The 22,909-nt window shown below is 43.3% G+C and overlaps 1 protein-coding gene across 3 annotated transcripts; it reads left to right on the top strand.

Moving 5' to 3' along the window:
- Window positions 1–1,834: 1,834 nt before the first annotated feature.
- Window positions 1,835–22,665, top strand: LOC117430275 (E3 ubiquitin-protein ligase TRIM37-like). 3 transcript variants are annotated; one of them, XM_059001423.1, is made up of 27 exons: window positions 1,835–2,146; window positions 3,500–3,594; window positions 4,331–4,432; window positions 5,503–5,543; window positions 7,016–7,132; window positions 7,650–7,737; window positions 8,756–8,878; window positions 9,354–9,477; window positions 9,994–10,061; window positions 10,477–10,542; window positions 11,120–11,244; window positions 13,159–13,209; window positions 13,492–13,573; window positions 13,919–13,995; window positions 14,712–14,891; window positions 15,154–15,268; window positions 15,742–15,936; window positions 16,038–16,174; window positions 17,364–17,446; window positions 17,580–17,771; window positions 18,154–18,438; window positions 18,619–18,783; window positions 19,215–19,401; window positions 19,665–19,774; window positions 20,199–20,345; window positions 20,489–20,543; window positions 20,979–22,665. In XM_059001423.1, the coding sequence occupies exons 2-27, from the start codon at window positions 3,574–3,576 to the stop codon at window positions 20,980–20,982; spliced, it is 2,940 nt and encodes a 979-aa protein (XP_058857406.1). In that variant the 5' UTR covers window positions 1,835–2,146; window positions 3,500–3,573; the 3' UTR covers window positions 20,983–22,665. The 3 variants fall into 3 exon arrangements, with proteins under 3 accessions (XP_058857406.1, XP_058857405.1, XP_058857407.1); XM_059001422.1 differs by having other exon boundaries at window positions 18,613–18,783; XM_059001424.1 differs by lacking the exon at window positions 10,477–10,542 and having other exon boundaries at window positions 18,613–18,783.
- The last annotated feature ends 244 nt before the right edge of the window (window positions 22,666–22,909 follow it).

The following is a 22,909-nucleotide window of genomic DNA, read 5'->3' as shown; positions in this document are numbered from 1 at the left end:
ACAAATGTAAACAGTAGAAGAAGGTACCTGGATCAACACTGTATAGAAGCAAGGCACGTGTCTGAAGAACAGCATTGTGGGTGCAGTTTGTAGATTGACCTCATTCTGACCCCAGCCTCCTTTCAGATTCACACTGACGGTCTTGATTACACTATCCTGCCCTATACTCTCTGGTTCACTGATTTCTGTATTTTTATCTTGTCAGTTCCCCCTGGTGTTTTACCCTCTGCAGTGTCCCAGTATGTATAGATACAGAACAGACAGGGATATGGACTAAGCATTAGAACGACCAGCCACACCAGTGCAGGGCCACCATGGGCTGCTAGCTTCAATGTGATCGCACTGCAAGGCGTACTGTAAGGAAACTCGATTTTGTATGTGTTCCTGTGTGAAGCAGTGCACACAACAAAGATTTAAATAGAATATAACAAGTTTCCTTTTTGATTCCAAAAATCAAAAGTCTTTTACAGACACAATAACGAGGGCACTAAATTATGAGCAGAAATGGAGCAGTAATTAGTTACCTAATCTCTGGGAGGGCATCGGACACAGCGCTGGTGTGTGTTCATGGAGGATCTTGAATGCTTCTCAAATGCCTGTCTTATATATCTTACCTAAACCTTGTTTTTGCTTGCTTAGCTTCTCTTTGTGTCAGCAGTGGTCCAGCCAAGGCCAGTCAAGTTCCCACCCCACTCAGTCCCCTGTTGGTCTTGCAGCTGTGCTGACACAGTATATCATGGTATTGTTTAACCCTTCATTATCCTCACACTACCAAGCCCATCATGACTGAAACTGACTTACAACAGAGAGATGAAAAAAAATATATTTTTTGAGTCCCCAGAAATGGGGACAGGATATTCCTGAAAAAGACTTTCCTCTCAGTGGAATGATCCTGTATAGAGATATTCAATTATCACACATTCATCAGAGGTTTAATTCACAGCTTCATTCATTAAGGGTTTCCAGATCTCATCAAAGCAATTCACTGTCTCTCTCAGCCTCTCTCTCCCGAGGCGTTCTGTATTTAGAATGTGGGGCACTTTCCACTGAAGGAGATTTCCAGTTTTTCAGTTAGCTTGTTAAACAAGCGATAGAGATGGGAGGGTTTGGGCAGTCCCAGAAATGAGTTTTTTTTCTTTCTTATTTTATATTCCTGTGTCCAGGCTGGAGGTCGTGGCTTTCAGTCCACCAGCACTCTCATACAGGCAATATACAATAAAACGTGATTATCCAAACCTCAGTATGAATAATACCTCTGTTATCAGGAGCCTACAGTGACCAGTCTCGCAGTGCAACTCTTTATTGCCATTGAGACAATGCACTTACCAACTCTCTATCACTGATCAATACAGCACAGTACAGCATACTCTATAACAGTGTTACTGTGGTTAGAGTTCCAGACTGGTCAGGTCATGTTAACAATATTACAGTGCTAACAGCCTTATATTCTGAACACCCCACATCCAGTTAGTTTAGGTGATGGATTTTGCTGTATTACAGAATAAGATTTTACTGTATATTTGGCCTAGGTCTATTCCATTGTAGAAAAAAAAAAACTAAAATAAATATTTCCATGCCTACTTATGAAGGTTATGTTTTTCAAAAGAGAATAAGCATTGGTACATCTCACAAGCTGCCCACATAATAACATTACAGTGGTCAATGCAAAGAACGACGCTGCAGGGAGACGAGAGCTCCCTCAGCATGGAGGCACTCGTCTCTCCTGGTAACGCAGCACTTGCAATCGGATTGGTCAATTTCGAAGTGATGTCCCGCCTCTACTCAATTGCCTTTATTCACCATTGGTTAATAATAAATAAGCGCCTTCTCGTAAACCTCGCGAGAGACTTGTTTAGGGACGGTCTCCCTTGGTGACAAGCGGCTGAAACTTGTAGGATAATCAGAGAGAAGGGAAGTATGGAGGGGCGGATGAAGGCGTAAATACAGTAGACTTTTGTATCAAACTCCCTATTTACGCGTTAACGCGCCTCTGTTTACCTGAGGGACGGAGCCTTACATCGATCTGTGAGCGGCGGGTTGCTGTAGTCGGCTGCTCCGCCCTTACCTCTGCAGAACTGCGTCTACCCACCCGGGTGTCTGCAGCAGACCTCCATAGAAAAACACTGAAGAGGCGCTGCGGTTTGACGTGAGTATGGCTTCATTGATTTAGTTCGTTTAGCACCAGGTGTATTGTTTATTCTGTTTGAACGTACAGTAACCGCCACATGGTAATACTGCATATGAGAACCCAGCATGAGAAGTCATGGGGATGCCAGTATGTTTAGAATAAACCAGTAAACTACTACCCCGCAGGCACAATATAGCAACCCATCAAAATGAAAGGCGATGCTGTGGGAATGCACATGTGCCCTGCATGTAAACTGTGCTCATCGATCTTCTCCCTCCGCCTTCACGTTTTATGTTCAAATTTAATGCAAGTGCTTTTTAATTTTTTTCTAGGGAGAGTATTTTATCGCTGTTCTTTACATTAGTTTTTGAGTGGACATGGTTTCCAACAAAGCAATAAATGACATTCTTTGCCATTCTTTGATTTGGGGACTGTGAGGCAGGCCAGTGTCCCGCAGTGTTGAGTGGGACTCGGTAACAGAGGATCAGAGAGACACACTCTGTGTACACCCCCAGATTATAATGCACTCCATAGCTTGTGCAAAACAACGTCCTAATACATTCTATCAGATCTGATTTATAGATTCATGAAAACAAAATTAGAAAGATTTACCCCCACACTCTGATCATCTTAATGCCCTGTGCTAGAGATTTCCTTGGCAAGTTTCATCACATCAGATATATGTAAAAATATAAGTGTGGCATATAGACAGCCTGTATATACCCAGAGACTACAATACACACAATAACCTGAATGTCTTTAGCAAGTTTCATCACAGCAGTGGAAGCGGTTCTGAACTGTGTGACCTGCGTCCAGACATCTGGACAGGGACATCACCTCCACTGTATCCCCTGGCTGGGGAGAATTATTACTACAAATTCTCAAAAGCACTCTGGGATGCCCCTTCCAGCAGCTGGTTTTTATCTGCATTACTGTTCCCAAGATTACATGCTCCCATATTCATATCCTGATTGCCCTGGATTTTATGAAGAAATGTCTATAAAAGTTTAGACATGAATTACCCTATATGGACACACAATAGTGTTTATTGATGTGCTTATTTTTATAGACACTGGCATTACATAATCTTTTCAAACACATACCTCATTACAATGTGAATACAGCGTTTATTAACTCTTTAGGGCCAGCCTTTTTTAGTTTTAAATTATTTATTTATAGTTGAATCTCCTACAATCAACCCAAAACAAAGCACCAGTGAAAGGGGCTATTGCATAGCAACACTTTTTTGTATGGCGTTTAGTTAGGTCTTTTTGTTTTGTTTTTGGAACTTGAAGGTACCAGTTTCAGTGATTTTTCTTTTAGAAGCCCATTCTTTATTAGTGCATTGATGCTCTTTCTGTTTCCTTGCAGGACTGGCCTCACTGCTGGTCTGATAGCACTGTCTGGATTACAAGGGATTTCCCAGGATCTTGAAACTGTCTGAAATGGATGAACAAAGCGTTGAGGTAGGGCAGATCCTGCTCTTCTCTACTGTCACCTTTTTGTTTCCTACAGCTGCAGGTCTCTGTGCATGAGGAGTTTCATCTTGGTGGTTATGTCCAATCCTCTCTAGGGGTGTTTCTCCCAGGACTCTTGATCACTGACTGCTATAGGCACATGTGCATGCCTGGAGAGATTAGCAGAGGAGATATCTATTCCTGTATCCCAGCCCTGAGTGTTAAAACAAACTAACTGAAAAAGAGCGCAGTGTTTATGCATTTCTGGTAAATACATAAAGTGCAATTCCCATTGAGATGTGCCATAGGGTTTTTCTAGACAGGTGGTACACTACCATTTACAATTACTACTATTACTTTTTTAAATATATAGCTTCAGAATGTTGCATGCTTTTATTTAGCCAAGGCTGACATCATTCTTATCCTCGACAGCCTTCTTCTAAGTATTATGAGGGTTTACATTTCTTTTCTCTTCTCTCTTTTTTCTGTCATGTTTAAATTTGGTTTTCTTGGGACTTCTGTGTTCATCTTAGTTTTGTTTTATATAGATATCCTTTTTCATCATTATGGGAACAGAGTGAAAAGTGTCTTGGCAAAGTGTTTATACCCGATGTTAGTGGTTAGTGATTTTAGGTTGACTTTTGATCAATGCACAAGGATCAGTTCATGCTGTTCTAAATATGTGCTCAAACTGTGATCTCCCATTTCATCTCGGAGTGTGACTGCTGTTTTTCTCCTGCTCCAGAGTATAGCGGAAGTCTTCCGGTGTTTCATCTGCATGGAAAAGCTGAGAGATGCACGGCTATGCCCTCACTGCTCCAAACTCTGCTGCTTTAGTTGCATTCGGGTAAGTACCAGGGTTTGCCATGAAGCATGCACTCGTGTCTATGTGGAATGTGTCTGAAAAGCTAAGCTGTGCTTCACTCCAGTTAATGAGCACACCTCAGAATACTGCCAACAGCCACCCAGGTCTGAGGCTGCTGGAAAGCAGCAATCGCAGCAGTCTGCTCTCCTATATCGAGTAGAGGAATCGAGGCTGGCACCTTCACTCGAAGGCAGCGGTTCGGTATTAAATAGCCAGGCTTGCTTTTTTTTTTTTTTTTGCGTACTGGCTGTATTACAATACTTGCATGCCAGCACCTAACCTGCCTTCCTGCCAAGTGAATACTGCGAGGCTGGCCTGTGGAGTGTAAATTACCTTGCTGTGTAGTGTCGGCATATAAGAAATAGGTAGGCTAAGTTTAAGAGTTGCTGTTTCAAATGACGATGTATAACCATCCTCCGATCACTAAAAGCATTGCAGTTTATTGGCAAAATCAGATTCTTTTTGTTCTTACTTTGTTGAGTTAGTAGATTTGTAGAGTGTTTGATAAAAGTGAAAGTGGCTGTTTGGTGTGTGCTTAAGATCATGCTTTGTGTTAATTGACACAAGGTTTCTAAAGTAAACGTAGAATGTTTAATGTCCAATATAAAGGTATTGATTTATTTTTATTAATTTAATATACAGGTATTCTTTTTTCTTGAATGGTTCAAACAGTGCTGATTCCTACAGGTAGTTAACAAAACCGATTGAAACATGGCAGCCTTAATAGGACAGTTGCTGACCACCTGATTTTTCAAACGCAGTTTCAATAGTAAAATAATAAACATAAGTAAATAAAGTGGCTTTTATAGCAGTTTATTTTAAACCTATGGTTACAAATGCTGGCTGTTTCTAAATATTCCCACGGTAACCAGGCACGGGTACTTATTACTTGTTAGTCTGTTTAATCAGTCAATTAATGAGCATACCCGAGAGGCCTGTGTTATAAGACAGTCCTATGGATTAGTAAAACATGTGTTCTTTTAGTGTGTATTCCATTTATATCTTTGCTTTACTAATGATGCCATTGTTTAATTTTTTTTTCCACTCAACAGCGCTGGCTGACAGAGCAGAGAGCACAATGCCCGCATTGTCGGTAAGAGGTTTGCAGTATGCAGTGAATTTCTACATCACTGGCTTCTAACGGCATATTAGAGACTGGGGTTTAGCAGATAAGCTTCACTATTGAAGGATACTGCAGGAGGCAAGAGCCTTAAGGTCTTTTCACACCAAGCGCGTCGTGTCAAAGTGTCAGTTTCCTGCGAATTTTGATGCCATCAAGTTGTTTTCATACCAAAGGCGTCGATCAATCTGAAGCCCTGTCACTGAACTAATTTTCCTTAAAGTACAGAATTATATTTGTCTTAGCACTAAGTACTGTAATATAAATAGTATCTCATGAAAACTACTTAATGAAGCTCTGTGTCTTTTACAGAAAAATAAAAATGGGACTGTTATGAATGTTTAGTGAACATACATTTGGTTTTGAGTGGTGTCTTTGCCGCACTGTGTGTAAAGCAGTCTTTCTTTCTTTACTGCACGTCTTCACTGTTGACAGTGAAGTGCCTCCCCATGTGACACAGACATACACGCACAGCAATGATGACTGTTCTTCTATAATGAGTTATAACCCTGTTTGAACACTTGCTTTCTGTCTGCTAATCGGCTGTTGAAACTCCCGGTTGTGATCTTCATATACATGCAGCGCATGCTCATTCATTTTTTAAACAAAGTGGGTTTGGATCTTCAAAAAATATTAATTGGTACTTGCATTTTATTTCTTAAACCTTCTTTTCACTTTTTCCAAAATTAAACCGTGCTAAACACAATACTTGAGACTGCCGTTGAACATCTTTATTTCCTGCAAGCGGCAGAGGTTTATCTGTTTTCTAGGTTCTTTTTTCTGATCTTTCTGCTCCCTGTTTCTTGGACACTGTAGAGGTGTCTGCACAGAGAAATAGGAACGCTGTGTATTTCAGATGCCGGTGTGAAAGCCTCCATAAGATGTACAGCGTTCTAAATAATTGTTACGCTGACGCTTTGACGTGATGCGCTTGGTGTGAAAGGACCTTTAGAATGGCTATTTAGGTTATTCCAGAATAAGTGTAATTGGTAATTGAATAGACCAGAGTTCAATACAGTTATAAAAGTGAATTAAGAACTCTAGAGACAAGGCAAACTGTGAAATCCAGCCTGAGAGTGAACCTACAGTAAGCTGCAATAGCAAAGATGTAGGTCACAGTTACCTACTTTTTACAAAGTGCCCAAAGGCTAAACTAACCACTTCTGGTTTGGATAAAACTTATTTGTCATACTTTTCTACATGCACGGAGGTCATCTGGTAGCAAAAATATATTTTTGTAATGTTTACTATTTTTTTTCAAAATAAATTCAGTGAGCTATTTAGAATTTGGACTTTAGTCAAATATTTAAATGAGAGTAAATAAGTCTTAAAGATGTGTATAACTCTGAACCTCAGATCCTCGTGCAAGACACAGTAATGCTTAGTGCTGGAGCTGTAGTGATCCTGGGTGTGCAGAATTGGCAATGTGATGCCTCTGTCTCTAGGGCACCCCTCCAGCTGCGGGAGCTGGTCAACTGCCGCTGGGCTGAGGAAGTGACCCAGCAACTTGACACACTGCAGCTGTGCAACCTCTCCAAACACGAGGAGAACGACAAGGACAAGTAAGTGCATCCTCCTCTCACTCACATCTTCACTGACCAGGAGCACTTCATGATCGCACCCAACCTTTCTCTTTCTCCCCCTGCTAACCGCTCTTAAACCTTGTATTCTCCCCCTACTCTCCGCTTCTCTCTCCACTCAGGGGCTTGTTTTACCATCTTTAGGTTATCCCTGAACAGCACAGCAAGCCCCTGTGCAGCGGTGGTGAGAGATATTGGGGTGTTGTGGCTTTTTATTTTTATATTTGACTTTAAACATGAATCTAACTGAATGGCTAGTTTCTTTGTCAGAAATGTAGTCAAGCAGATAAATGTGTCGTCTTCATTGTTTTAACCCAGATGAAGGCGTTGTCAGACTTTTGTCTTTTTGTTTATGGATTTTTGTTTAATATAACAAACCATTTCATAGAAAATAAGAAACAAAGTGTCAAAGCAATAGAAGGGTTCTGTCTGGATTGCTTCCTCCTTGCTGTAGAGGGGTGGGCCCGAGTTCGGTTCTGATAGAATGTTTTTGCTGCAGGTGTGAGAATCATCACGAGAAGCTCAGTGTGTTCTGTTGGACCTGCAAGAAGTGTATCTGCCACCAGTGTGCTCTGTGGGGAGGGATGGTAAGTGTCCTGTGGGCTTCGGACACAGGAACTCTTTGAGCACCGTTCCAGACTCTGTGCCCACACTGCGCAGAAGTAACGATTTCTGGATTGTGATTGGATGGACTAATCAGTGCTATGTGTTTTAACCCTCTGCAGTCCATGTATTAAGTGCGTGTCAGGTGCGTCCGGTCCAATTTATTTTCACACGCGCAGTTAATTTTAGACGCGCTGTTTAAAAGTATTTTTTTTCCACAGTCAAACGGGTTTAAAAGGCCCTGCATGTCAACAAAGCACTCACTAGGCATCTCCAGCCCCGCCCCACCCTTTCGTTCTCTATTGCTTTCACATATGCTAAGAAATAAATAATAATAATAGTCGTACGTACCGATCAATCATCTCCTGATCACTCGTTTTATCACCAAACTCCTCAATAATGAGATCCAAGTCATTGTTTTATTACTATAACATCTCAAAAAAGCTCTGCAAATGTCTGTGATATTCTGCGCTGATTCAGTAACAGCCAGCTTGTTTCCTTATAGCCGCCCCTATCTGATCCCAGGGGCAAGTATGACTAATCATGAGATACGCCCTTTTTCTTTTTTTTTTTTTTTTTTTTTTTCGGCGCGTCTCGGCTCCTGTCGCTCCCACTCGGCCATTGAATGGTTTTCTCGGCTTTTTCCGGAGAAAAAACGACTAGAAACCTGTTTTTTGCGTTTTTTTTATTATGTCGGACAGGGTCCGACATTGGACCGGATAGGAATAATTGCAATGTCGGACCAGGTCCGACATACAACCTCAAAGGGTTAAGGAACCAGTTGCCTATATATCATACAATAAGTTATTCCTCATACTGTGAATGCAAGTCATAGTATGTCCTTCCTCCTTGTGTTATAATTGCAGGCTATATCTTGGGAACTGCTCGTTGAATAATGATTACCACAAATTCAGGAGGTTCTTGGCACTAGTTCGTAGAGACCTGCTGTCACTTTGCCACCCTGCTTTGCTCTCCTTGATCCTCTTCCCCTCTTTGTTTCAGCATGGCGGACACACCTTCAAACCCCTTGCGGAGATCTACGAGCAGCACGTCACCAAGGTCAACGAGGAGGTGGCCAAGCTGCGGCGCCGGCTCATGGAGCTCATCAGCTTGGTGCAGGAAGTGGTGAGACCCACACGTTCTTTTAGATGCATCTTCCACGATTGTGGTTCACATCCCCAGTTTATGGATTCAAAAAGACTTGGGGGTGGGGGAGTTAATGTGTACAACAAAGAGAGCAGCAAGGTACCAAAACTACCAAGAAGCAGGGTTAAAGGATTTGAAATGGGCTGAGAACATCTCCTGTTTAAGCAAAAGTAAATGTTAAAACTGCTGCTGTTGGCCAGTAGAGGGCACTAATACCTTAAAATTTCAGTAAAGATGCTGGGAAATAATAGATTTAACATTTTCAGCTCGGTGCTATATCTTAACATCCCAAAAAACATGTAGGGCAGCATTCATCTACTTTCGTCACTGCACTTTGTCATGCACTTACGAAATAACTGGGGGCTTTTTAAAAGCAACATTAGCTGGGGGTACTGTGTGTAATTTTAGCCCTGCTGTGCCTCCCTTACACTGTGCTCTGCCTGTGTGTCTTAAGGAGCGCAACGTGGAGGCTGTGCGCGGGGCAAAGGATGAGCGCGTGAGGGAGATCCGGAACGCTGTGGAGATGATGATCGCTCGGCTCGACAACCAGCTGAAGAACAAGCTCATCACTCTCATGGGTACATAGAGGCGGGGAGGGGGCGCTTGTGAAGCAAGTCCTCCCCAAGCTGCATGCCTGCTGTTGCATTAAGTACTACATTAAACCTGTGAGTGGTGTTGATAATGGGGTGTGCACTGCTGGGCTCAGGAGGAAGCAGCAGACAGCCCCATGCTGTGATGCTGGATTGCAATGGCTCTAATTTTGGGACATTTTGTTACTTTTTCGGCAGTAAGTCTATTGCAGGATTACAGGAGTCAGAAGAAGTTGTGTGGCTCTTTGCTGTCCATTCCAGGTATAATGTTTCCTCAAGGGATGATCTTTGATACATTTAAAGAACATGCAGGAAATTGCAAGACTTCACAGCCACAAAATAAGATTATGGTTATCCACTTAATTATTAGTAATGAGGAAGCTGGACTGGAGACTTGTTGTCTCAGATTTTTGTACCCACATGTTTGATCAGTCCTTCTGAAAACTGATCCAAGATCATCTCTCTAATTCTGTGCTGTAACATTGTGTCTCTGTTCCACCACAGGGCAGAAGACGTCCCTGACCCAGGAAACTGAGCTGCTGGAGTCGCTGCTACAGGAAGTGGAGCATCAGGTACAGCACACTGGGGAGGGGGAGGGTTGTCACAGCCATCACAAAAGTCATTGCTGTTCCTTCAAACCCTCCTAAGTTAACTGAGTGTCAAACAGCGCAACAGGATGTGGGACTTTGTTTCTGGAATTTTTGTAGCTTTTTGATCCTTTACCGGTATAAACTCATAGGACAGTTTGTCCTGGCGCAAATGGAGAATTAGACTGTTGTATAGAAATTAGGGCAACTGACTTGGGAAATCGTAGCGAAGCAGCAAATGAAATATAAAGGGTATTAATGGAAGTGGAGTTTGCCAAAAATATTGAGTCCGGAATAATTCTTGGGCCAAAGCCCCAAGTGGCCTAACTCCTTTACAAGTGAAATATTTTGGTATTCTGTGTCCATCCCACACGCACAAAAACGTGTTATTTTTTTTCAGGATTATCTGCGTTGTCCTTTGGTTTGCGACGGGAACTGTTTAAAGAATTTGTGTGGAAGGATCGATGTGAGTGACATTATAAAAGCAGATGAATATGCACTTCATTTGGAGTCTTGTGTGGAGTAATCTGATGTTTTATGGAGAGGCTGAGAATTTTCCAAGGGGTATCCTCTGTGTTCCAGAAGGCTACTGTAAAACTTAGCCTTACAATGTTCGGTGACTTCATCTGTGCAGTTTTATTTTCATCTTCGTGGGGAAAGGACATGAGATTGTGCTCACTGGACACTCGTTTACCCAAACCAAGTACATACTGCACCAAACAGGAAAAGGCAAAACTATATGCTGTACGATCTTCTATCCAAAGCTCCAGATTCTCAGTACAATGTGTGTGTAGCCTGAATCTGCGATCAAGTTCAGTCCACCTCAAAACACTCGTATGAAATTATTTCAGGGTAACGAGCACCCCCCCCCCCACTGTGCAACCGGACACTCGCTTGGGATTGGAATATGCCTGCAGGAGGTGTGATGTGGGTTTCCCATTTCATGTGTTGGATAGAAATCCTGGGCTGCAGGAAAGCTTCAAGCTTTCCAGGTGTAACAGCAAAGAGTGACAGCGTTGTGTGTCCTTGCCTGTCTCCCACAGCTCCGGTCCTGCAGTAAGAGTGAGCTGATCTCCAAGAGTCCTGAGATCCTCCTGATGTTCCAGCAGGTGCACCGCAAGCCCATGGCCTCCTTCGTCACGACTCCTGTGCCCCCAGACTTCACCAGGTATGAAATCGCAGGCTTCGTCACGGGCTGGGTATACAGCATCCTGCAGAAGTGACATTGGAGTGGTGCAACCCTCATTGAGAGGGTGCCCTGGAGATCCTGTATGTTAATAAACCCATATTCCTTCCAGAATGAAGGTCCTCTTCCCAGTACTGAACAGCAGATGTATTGTCAAAGAGTAATTCTGCAATGAAACTACCTCCAAGATTTGTTGGGTTGCATAATTTAGACGTTATTAGTCTCCAAGCATTGTTGTCAAGATAACATTAACCAGAATGCTGCTTTTTGACAGACACTGAACAGCTTTTGACACATGGCATTCTTTTAACTTGGCCAGCAATGCTGCAGTGGGACATATGTTTGTGTATCCATGTAGATGTGGTGCTGGCTAAAGGTAAGCAGGTTGAGGTGATCCTGTTGTGTGGGAAGCCAGACTGTAGATAGTGTTATGGATATTGTATTCGTACTTGTGTTCATAGTATACTTGCATCCCACACAGTTGTCCTCCATGAAGGGTACTTCTGCTGCTGTTTCAACTACTAGTATCTCATGCCGACTTCTCGGTTACATTATACCCCCAGAGACACTTTGTTATTTTGCTCAAACATCCATTTCTAGTCGAATTTTTATTTTTCATCTATATGTTCTTGGTCTTATTGAGAAATTTTAGCAACGTGTGTTTACAGCTCTGGAGCTTCCTGTCATGTTGAATTTGAGTCAAAAGCATGAAAGGAAACAGTGTTACACAAACTAATGTGTTATATCAAAGATATTCCTGTCCTTCTGCAGCCCGCAACGGCTCACGACCATAGACCAGAGTGTGTTTGTCTTGGAACCTTGTTATGAATGAAAGCTCTGGGGATTCGGTATGCAAGCCCTGCCACACAGCTGTCTGTTGTGTCACGTAGATCTCCAGACACTGCCCAGAGCTCTGTGTGTTACTGCACTATAAACAGCGTCTGTGCCACCAGGGCTATTCAGTTTAACGCCAGTCTGCTGCGGAATCTAAAAAGAAGGTAATTACAGGCTTTCCCACAAATGCATGCATCATGCCAGTCTTCTGTCATGTATTAAGTAGCAAATGATCCTCCGTTTGAACAGATCAGCAGCCTGCTTGATTGATGGTATATCATGTATTTTGTTCTTTATACACTGACTGGTTGAAATCCTTTGTCCCATTTTTCTGATTTCTCTTTTTAGTGTCTTATTCAGACAGTGCACTTCCACATGTCTGACAAGTAGTTTTAGATTTTGTATGAAGTGACAGATGTGCCACCCGGAACATTGTTTCTGTGGAAGCTGCACCCAGAGGTTTTGTTTGGCAAGTAAAGAAACAACAACAACAAACAGACAGAAGCATGAGACAAGTTAGACATAATGAGCCAGACAGGGAATAATTAGAGCAGTACAAACCTGTTACTATCCAGGCACAGTCAACAGGAATAAGAGAGAAGACTTGACAAGCAACGCACCCAGCTGTACAAATTTCACCCATACAGAGTGTGAGCTGTACAGTGCAGGAGGGTGCCCTCCGTTTTAATGGGCTTGACCTCCTGCTTTGGCTTCCAAGCCTAGCGTTTTAAGGTTCTTTATTGCAGAATTGCTGCGGTTTGTGTATGGCAGTGGTATGGAGAGTTAAAGGTAATATCCTAAAGAAGGAATTGATTGATTTAAGAAGGGCTTTTTTTTTTCCTAAAAACGTCAAACATAAAATGCTTCATAGTGCAGTCTGTTGCATTATTTGTGCTAATTATACAATGTCTTTGATCAGGGTATGAATGCAGTTCCTTTCCCCCACCCTCTCAAAGCATTGTCACAGATCCGGATTCGTACTAATCTTGGACTGCCAAATCTGTGAATCCACATTTTTAAAGACTGAAAGTTTTATTTTTTGTTTCTCTGCTTCCTCTTCAGTGAATTGGTTCCAGGCTATGACTCGAGCACTTTTGTTTTGGCAAATTTCAGGTGAGATTTGTGTTTATTTATTATTTATTTGTTTGTCTTTCTTGTGGAAGACAAACAAAACAATTGTGTATTGCATGCGTTTCTGCTCCCTTAGGGGGCTAGCGCTTAAGAACATCTATTTTTTCTGTCATGGACATTTTATTTCAACACATTTTTTCACATACAATGAATGCTTTAATTGAACTGAATGTAACTACTCCCTTATGAAAGTAACTGAATTTACAGAAAGACTGCTAACCTTCAGATCTCTTGTAGTGATCTCATTTTATCTTTCTGAGCTAGTACACTGAGGCAGAGGGCTGACCCAGTCTACAGCCCACCGCTGCAGATATCCGGGCTCTGCTGGAGACTAAAGGTTTATCCAGTAAGTTTTCAATCTCTAAATCTGGCTTGGTTTCATGTGTTGGTACACTTCCCTCTACTCCATGTGAAATGAAGGTACCACTTATCTTAAATTGCACAGTCACACCACTAATCGTTGCTTGTGAAATGGTTGCTTGCTACCCTCCAATTTACAGACGTTTTTTTTGATTGATTTCAGAACTTTCCTAAAAGATTCTTGCACAAGGTTATGAAAGGAAAAATACTTAATAACCATATTGCTGCAAAATTGGTATAATAGGACTTGCCTTGCCAGAAATTCAACTGCATTCTTAAATGTCAAAGTGATCCTCTGTATGGCTGACCTTTTCATTTCCTCCTCTAATAGGACGGGAATGGAGTGGTGCGAGGGAACTACCTCTCGGTCTTCCTGGAACTGTCGGCTGGGCTTCCTGAGACTTCAAAGTATGCATGATGCGCGTAGGGTGACTCCTGTCTGACTGTGTAGGCTGTATTGAATCTGAAGTACTAAAGGCTGGGTTATAAAATGACATTACAATGAAGAGAGAGACTGCTAGTTAAATTATTATTATTATTATTATTATTATTATTATTATTATTATTTATTAGCAGACACACTTATCCAGGGCGATTTACAATTGTTACAAGATATCACATTATTTCACATTATACGTTATACAGATATCACATTATTTTTTACATACAATTACCCATTTATACAGTTGGGTTTTTACTGGAGCAATCTAGGTAAAGTACCTTGCTCAAGGATATAGCAGCAGTGTCCACCACCTGGGATTGAACCCACGACCCTCTGGTCAAGGATCCAGAGCCCTAACCACTACTCCACACTGCTGCCCCTGGAAGTCAAGGAGTTTCTTTTATTATTCCTGCGTATAGTCCCACTGTTGAACAGTCAGGGATGAAATTGCAGTACACTTTGTCACAGAGAGGCTGTATTTATGTACTTTGTAGCGAGTGGAAGAAGAAGAAAATGACCTGCTTTGGCTACACAAGTTTATCTGTGCCTTCACAAACCGTCGTTTCTCACTTGAAGACTTGCATAGGCAAACGCACACTATCGTTCATGTACCTGTGGAATGGTGTTGTATGTGTGGACCAGTGTCGGCTCTGAGTCACGGCTTTCTTTTGTTCTTTTGAAGGTACGAGTATCGAGTGGAGATGGTGCACCAGGCCTCCAGCGACCCGACTAAAAACATAATCCGGGAGTTTGCCTCGGACTTCGAGGTGGGAGAGTGCTGGGGCTACAACCGCTTCTTCAGACTGGACCTGCTGGCCAGCGAGGGATACCTGAACATGCAGTCGGACACCCTCGTCCTCAGGTAGGCAGCGAGTACTCTGTGTGGTTTCGATAGAAACCGTATTAAAAGTCCCATTTGAATGCAGTGTTTTGCACTGCATTGGTTTGTGCTTATGTGTGATTCTGGTGCCTAGGCTACAGCCAGGGTCTTCTCAGCACGAATAAGTGTTCTACCTGAACTGATGACCAGTGCTAAGTTACAAGAACTGGAGCAGGTCCCAGGTCATTTCTCTATTGGGTATCTGAATGCATTCCATGTAAATTGAACTGTGTGCCCCTGTCAGGTACCAGGTGCGGTCACCCACCTTCTTCCAGAAATGCCGAGATCAATACTGGTACATCAGCCAGCTGGAGGCAGCGCAGACCAGCTACATCCAGCAGATCAACAACCTCAAGGAGGTGGGTACAGAGTGAGAATATTCACTTTAACTGTACTGCATTTTAGAAGAGCTCCACTACTAGTTTTATAGGTTGATGCTACATTTTATTGTTCATTTAGCTTTATAAGTAATCCTACTGTAAATCCAAGTGGCCTCCCCTGTCTTGTCATTTTGCTTCAGCGGTCGTTTTCTCAGAAGTCTTGTTCTTGCCTTGTCCTCTTCCCTGAACATGTGATTATCCCTTATTATATTAGGTGGAATATTGCTGCCATTTACTTGTGTTGCGATGTCAAAAGCAGAAGTGGCACTTAATGTATCTGACACTTTTTTGATAAACCGAGCCTTCAAGCAAGGAATAACCAAAGCACTTGTCAAATGCTACCTATATCCTTGAAGATAAGTCTCCCTAGTTGGTATAACAACTTCATCTCCTCATACACTCTATAGGCACTAATAAATAGTAAGTTGCTAAGGGCAGTGGTTTTGTTGCAGAGGCTGGCGATCGAGCTGTTTCGCAGGCAAAAGTCCCGTAGTTCCTCCCCGTCTGACCGCAGATCGGGCCACTCGGCCTCTGAGAGAGACCCCCAGCCTGGGAAGGGAGGGGTGACTGATGGGGCTGCCCAGGCTGGAGCGGGAGAAGGGAAGGAGGAGGAGGAAGAGGAGAAGACACGACAAGATGACTCCAACGTGAGTAACTCTGTCTGTGTGTGTGTGTGTGTGTGTGTGTGTGTGTGTGTGTCACTGCATTGCTGACTGTTTAGACCTGTGTAACACTGCGTCCCCCACAGGAGCTGTCGGACGGGGACCTTGAGGTTGACTGTCTTACGGGGGATGAGGAGGTGAATCCTCTGGACGGGAGCAGCACTTCAGGGAGCTCCACTGCCACCAGTAACACTGAGGAGAATGACATTGACGAGGAGACCATGTGAGTCACACCCTCCTAATTAGAGCCTTGCTACCCGACAATAAGTGTCAGGGTCGGGTTGGGAGTAGTTTGTATGTTATGGTTTGGGCTCGGGTCGGGTTAGTGTTATCAGTGAGTGGATTGTAGCGTTTTTAATTGAGTGCAAGTACTTCCTAAAACTCACTTCCTGCTTCATGCACCATAGGTTCTTTGAGAAATTACCTCTCTTAATATCATCTCACAAACCTTCTTATTCGTTTTGTGCAGCTTGTCTAATGCTGCGTCGCCAGGCTTTACAAACTAACCACAGGATATAATTAATTTCCAACGCAACGAACAACCAATAATCATCTCAGCTGATAAACTGACATTTTGTGCAGCCTGTCATAAGCTGCGTGGGCGGTCTTAACGGGATACAGTTCAGTTGCAAAACACCGACGTCACCAAATTCTAACACAGTCAGTCATACAAATGCACACAAAAAAACCACTAAGTGCAACGCCTAATTGATAGCTCTCACAATTCATGCCTTTTTTTAGATAATGACACAAGCTGTTTCGTTCCAGTTAATGATACAAAACGTATTTGTCCTGTAGTAAACTACATGCATTTGTTTAAATGTAAAGAACGACTAAATGCTCAGCATTAAAACACTGCTCTTTAATTCACTGTTAGTTTTCTTTCTTTCTCGCACTGGTAATGTGTTGTCAGGCAAATGTGAAACCCGCTTTATATCATGAATTATGCCTGCATGGCAATCATGATATAAAGTTGGTTCATCTGTATATAGGCTGATGGAGTGAAAAAAAAGATTACTGTGGTAACATCAAACTAATATATATATATATATATATATATATATATATATATATATATATAATATATATATTATTATTATTATTTTTTTTTTTTTTTTCTGCTCGCATCCCGATTTAAAGGAACAACCCTGGACTGTAAATGCAAGATATTTTTGAAAGTGTTGTGCAGCAGTCAAATTAAACACCCAGCTGGATGCTAGAGATTGTGTTTCCTGGGGACAGTCAATGTCATCATGCCTTGGAGGAGGGTTGTGGAGGTTCATCACTTTTTTTCTTTTTTTTTTTTGACCAATGATCTTAATTTTTCTATACTAATCTCCCACTTTTCCATTAAGTGATTGGGGTGGCGTGTTGCTTAGTAATGAAGTAATGTTTTCATTGTTGTGTTGCAGGTCTGGAGAGAATGATGTGGAGTACAGTGGCAACTTGGATCTTGAAGAGGGGGAACTGCTGGAGGATGTGGTCGGAGCAGCAGGTGAAGCATAGAAATGGGCTGGGTGTGGCTGTGGGAGTGATCTGTAAAGCATAGAAATGGGCTGGTCTTGCTGTGAGAGCAATCTGTGCAGAGTGGGATGTGTTGGTGACGCCCCCTTCTTTGCTTTCCCCAGGTGGCTCCACGAACCCCAGCCTGCGCTCTCTGAGACGGGGAGGGGCAGGCCTGGCCTCAGCCACCAGCAGCAGCCTGCTGGAGATCGACCCGGTCATCCTCATCCAACTGCTGGACCTCAAGGACCGGAGCAGCGTGGAGTCTCTGTGGGGCCTGCAGCCCAGGCCACCCTCCTCCCTGCTGCACACCACAGGTATCCGTCACACCTCTCTGTCCCATTCTAACAAATAATACTCTCCCTAATGCACAGCCACACACATTTGTATTGCATTCTTTTTTTTTCTCCCAAACCTGTCCATTAATTTGTGTCAAAAAATGGGGACCCTTATGTTCACCAAACTTATTTGGTTTACGTTTTGGATTGTATGTGGCTAATATCTGATAAGCTGTCTGTTTTTATACAAATATTTTTAGCCTTTCAGGTACTGTGTGCTAGTTCTGTGATTGAGGACCCTCTGTGTGTCCTGTGCTGGTTTTTAAAAAGCCCCAAGGTGCTTTACAAACTAGACGTGCCCTATCCCAACACAGTACTTCTGTTGTGTCCTCTCTGTGACTGCGTCCCCGTCTCCCTGCAGCGGCAGCGCACTGTCGCAAAGAGCGCGAGCGGCGGCCTCAGGCAGTGCGTCGGTCAGCCCCAGACTCCGGGGTCCTGATCCGGCTGAAGGCCCAGATGGCAGAGGTGCGCAGTAAGATGTCGGATGTGAAGAGCCAGCTGGAGGCGCGAGGGGAGCCCAGAGCTGGGGCCTCCGGGAGTCTGGTAGAGCAGGGGCCTCCCACAGACACTGAAGCACCCTGTAGGAAACTGAGCGACCTGGAGCTGCTGGGCAAGGGGGCTGCTGCCAACAGACATAGCAGGAGTGGTGAGTTCAGTCTTGATATTTAGGGAGAGAGATCCTTTAATAGTTATTGAAAGATCCAGTATTTCCCTTAAAACCCCAATGTTTCCCTTATGAAGAGGATGGGCAAGCCCCCAGTGTCTGAGCTGAGTGAGGTATCCCTTTAATAATACAATTGTAACCGTGCTGTTTGTCCAGGTACAGGTAGGAAGGCAGCGTCCCCGAAGCTGGAGTGCGCTGGAGTGGCAGGCAGCCTGTTTCTGCGCAGGGCTGTGGACAGTGTAGACAAGGAGGCACGGGGGAAGGGGGACTGTGTCCCTGCCATTGAGGGAAGAGCCCGCCCAGGGGACTGCCTGGCTGTCTCCGAAGGCAAGTTACCCTCTCCCGTCTTCTGATAAACAGACTGGCACTGCTAAAGATTAATCACTTCTCTCTCTTTATCATGTATAATGCTGATAGGACATAGTCTGGGCTGTATTATTTTTACAGCACATCATGTTCTAAAAACAGCTGTTTCACAGTTAAGCATAATTTATTAACGGAAACAATTGTGTCGTCATGTTAAAAATGGATCATAATTCTCTGCAGTTATTATACAACAAACTTCACAGAAATCTGTGATCGCTGAAAGAAATGCAGCTTTAGACATCGTTATTAGAAGATAAAGAAAGGTGCAACATAAAGGAGGGCTGAAGGCTCTGTTACAGTGATGGCTACTGATAGGAGAGCTGGGGACTCTGTATTAGTATGATGTGTGGGAGTGTTTCTTGGAGACTGACCTTGCGTTCACTGTCCTGTAGGTCCCTTGAAGCCCCGTAGCGCACACAGCTCCCCGCCGTCGCTGGGGAGTGGGAGCTCTTCTGATAAACCCTGCTGCTCCAAACACGAGGACCAGGCCTACGGAGCCGCCGACACTGACCTATTCAGGATCTCCAGCCTCAATGGGATCGTCTCTCTGGACAAGGGCCGCAGGGCCGCTACGACCGGGTAAGGAGAGGGTCGCAACAAGCTGCCTCACTCGCAAGTCTCTCTAGCCTTTCATCTCCCGGAGTCCTGGGCTTAGTATTAGTTTGATCTCAACCCTCCCATTGCATGTCTCACAAATCAGCATATTTAAATGTTTGTTTGGGAGGGAGAGTGTAAACAGCAATGCACACCCTGGGGTACTTGTGACGGTATAAATGCAGTCTGTGCCCCAGCTGTGGTTGAATTCAGGCATTGACTCGTTCATCTGCTTGTGTTCCCTCCAGGTCTGGGCTCCTGACAGATGGGACTCGGGACTGTGACGCCGAGGGAAGCAGTGAGATCCGGGAGTCGCTGCTAGCTCTGTCGGAAGGGACATCATCAAGACAGGAAGAAGGTAAAGATTGTCAGAGTTGTTCCTAGTTGCTTTATTTACAAAGCTGTCTTGTAAATACTGATTTGCAGTTTGTCGACCTGTGGACAAATCTGTAGCCCAGTCTGCAAATGTTTTAATGGAAAAATTGAATAACCATTTAGTGGGTTCTTTGGTTTTTGTTACATTAATTTAATAGCATAAACTAATTTTATGTGGGCTTATTCCAAAATACTTGGACATCCCAGGAAAAAGAGGTTGCAATAATCTAAATTATTGGGGGGACACAAAGGGTAGGAAGAGCCTTGATCCCAGTTCGTGCACCGTCTCCAGGAAGACTGCCACTAAGTTTTTCTCCTCCTCCTCCTCCCTGATTTCAGCGGCTGTAATAAGCGAGTTCTTGTTGAGGTGGTGATTTACAGCACACTGTGTTATTGTGCTTGGACAGGGCAGTTGTGCCAGAAGCAAGTGATCCACCTCCTGCCGGGGATGAGCAGTGACAGTGAGATCGAGTGCGACAGTGAGAATGAGGAGGAGGAGAGCTGCGACCTGGAGGCTGGGGAATGCAGCTATGACAATCGCTTGTCTGTCACAGGTAAGTGTTAACCCTGCCTGTGAGCCACACGCTGCGCTTCTCCAGATCTCCTGCTTGGTCAGTGACCCTGGTACACACTGCACCTCGCGAATGCTAGCTAGCTAGTAGTAATCTTTTCTCTTTTTGTTTCCTTGTTTTTCAAGGGGACCAGTTGAGCGCTGAAGATCTGAGTTTTACTGCGGGGGACACGACAGAAAGGTGATTTCTTATTCTTTTTAGTTTTTCTTTCTTTCACTGAAACACTTTCAGAAAGGTTGTCGCTTTGTAGGCTATATGTTTGCAGCTGAGCCCAATAGGTTGTTATGTAAAGAGCAAATAGCTGATCCGCACCATAGACTGTATATGTGGGACGTGCACTGTGGGAACTGAATATAGCACACTTTATTTCCTGATCTCTTTCAACACTGCAGACCTGTGCACAGGTCCAAGAAAAATGACTCCACTCAAAACACAAGACTGCTTGAGTGGTCTTTCTGTAGTGCTGAAAGAGTTAGCATGAAAACAGGACAGTGCACTAGCATGAGGCTGTTTCTAGTGTAATTATCCACAGCTGCTCTATCAACATCTTGTCTTCAGAGACAATGCAATGAGTGTGTGTCTTTAGCTAATCCTTGGGTGTTTTGTTGTTGACAGATAAGTGACCTTGAGAGAGTGGTGTGAGAGCTTGACCAGGAACGAGACCCAGGAGCTGCTTTAAGTAACCCCCCCGCCCCGCCCCTCCAAAATCGCTGACTCCCCCCTCACAGCACTGACTGGCCAGCCTGGGAAAGGGTTCTTATTTTGTACTTTCATTCCCTAGACAATTTGAGGATATGTTTTATTTTTCAAAGGAACAGAACATGGAATAATAGTAGTATGAGCTGCTGTGTGGATTGCTGACTGTCGAGTATTCAGTGTGATGGATGTTTTAAGCTCTGCTGACTGAATAAGCTGCTTTTGTGCTTACTTGGTTATTTTTTGTGTATGTAAGTCTGTCTGTCTTTTTTTTGTATTTTTGTTTTGAATATAGAGATTTAATTTATTGAACAGGTACTTACAACACTACCTTTTTGAACCACAATAAACTTTGTTTGCAGAAAGTAAGAAGTGTATATATATCCAGGGACCCTCTGCTTCTTGTTACAGTAGTTTTGTGTGCTTTAACCCTGCTCCTGATTTGCAAGAGTCAGGCTCCAAATCCTCAAACTTGCAAATCAACCCACAATGACTTCCTAGAACTAGGCTGGCAATTCAATAGACTGACTTTATCCACTGGCCTACAGTATCCGTTTTATTCTCCAGCAAACCATGGTGAGTCAGGCCAGCTGGAGAGTTCTGGAGCGACAGTTGTCACATCTGTTACGTGGGATGCAAAGAGTGTTGTACAGGGTCATTCCAGGAGCTCCAGCAGAGAAGCGCAATGCCATTTCTGTTTTTGAGGACTGCTTTGATCCACACGGGGTTTGCATCTATAAGTGATCAGCCTCCTTTACTTCGGGGGCACCTGAGTTTTCAGGTATGCCTACTCCTTTTGTATCTTCTTTTGGGAGCAAGAACTCCTCCCCCATTCTCTGCACATCTAACGCATTGTGTACATGTGTGCATTCCTATCTGTATGCGAGTTATAGCCTCCACTGTTTTCCTTTAAGTGCCTTTTTTTGTGTAGTTCTGTCGGTGGATTGACATCACATAGGAGAGTGAGCGAGATATGTACCGGAATCGTTGAACAGGCATTTTAATTGTCTGAGAGTATATAACGGAGAATTAACAAAAACACACGCATTCCAAATTAACTGACCAATCACCTATACTGTAAACACATTCATTTTGTTTAGTTCTTGCTGAAGAACATGAACAGTGAAGGAATGGCAGTTTTGTTCAGTACTGTTGTGTAAAATGAACGTGTTGTGTGTGTGTGTATATATAGTACTATGGTCCTATGAATCAGAGATGCACTCAACCTCCACTCCACGCTATTGGATGTTCAGTGAGGCTGTGCCTCTCTTTCTTTTTTCTTTTCTACTGTTCCAGCAAATGCATGGCTGCTTGTTCAACTCTAAAGCTGTGGGAGCTGCAATCTCTTGTGATGCTGAGCTGTACATGTGCCCTAAATATGTATTTGGACTCCTGTGCAGGGCCAGGTATTCCCATTCTGTACCTGTATAATTGTATCGGACACGGTGAAGCAATTGTATCCATTCCTATGTTTGTTTTGTATATGTGAGCAACTGTCAGTGTTTTAGATTTAAAATGCTGTGTCAGAATGTTGTCAAAGTTGCACTTTTAGTAATAACTAACAGAGTAATAAATGAACAAATGAATTAAAATGTTTATCTCACAATGGTCTTCCGGAAATGTATCTGTAATGTTGTATTTTCTGAAACTGTTTCTTAATAGCTATAAATCTGTAATAGTGTTTTAAGTTCTTAATTTTAGTTAGGGGGATTTTGATGTCCATCATTGCATCGTTTATAAACTGACCATGTCTTAAATACATTTTCTACTGCTGTTGTGACGGCCTGGTAAGAAATGGCTTGGAAAGGAATGAGTTTGATGAACTGGCAGTCTGTCAGTTGTTGCTCTTA

The sequence above is a fragment of the Acipenser ruthenus genome, chromosome 26 (genome assembly GCF_902713425.1).
Source record: "Acipenser ruthenus chromosome 26, fAciRut3.2 maternal haplotype, whole genome shotgun sequence".
NCBI lineage: Eukaryota > Metazoa > Chordata > Actinopteri > Acipenseriformes > Acipenseridae > Acipenser > Acipenser ruthenus.
This window is presented reverse-complemented; position numbering and strand designations above follow the sequence as displayed.

Bases quoted from the DNA above. Each gene is read 5' to 3' on its own strand.
- LOC117430275 (XM_059001422.1), top strand. From the start codon at position 3,574: ATGGATGAACAAAGCGTTGAG. The intron at 11,245-13,158 runs GTATGAAATCGC...CTTCCTCTTCAG, and splicing joins GTGCCCCCAGACTTCACCAG to TGAATTGGTTCCAGGCTATG. The intron at 14,892-15,153 runs GTAGGCAGCGAG...TGCCCCTGTCAG, and splicing joins TCGGACACCCTCGTCCTCAG to GTACCAGGTGCGGTCACCCA.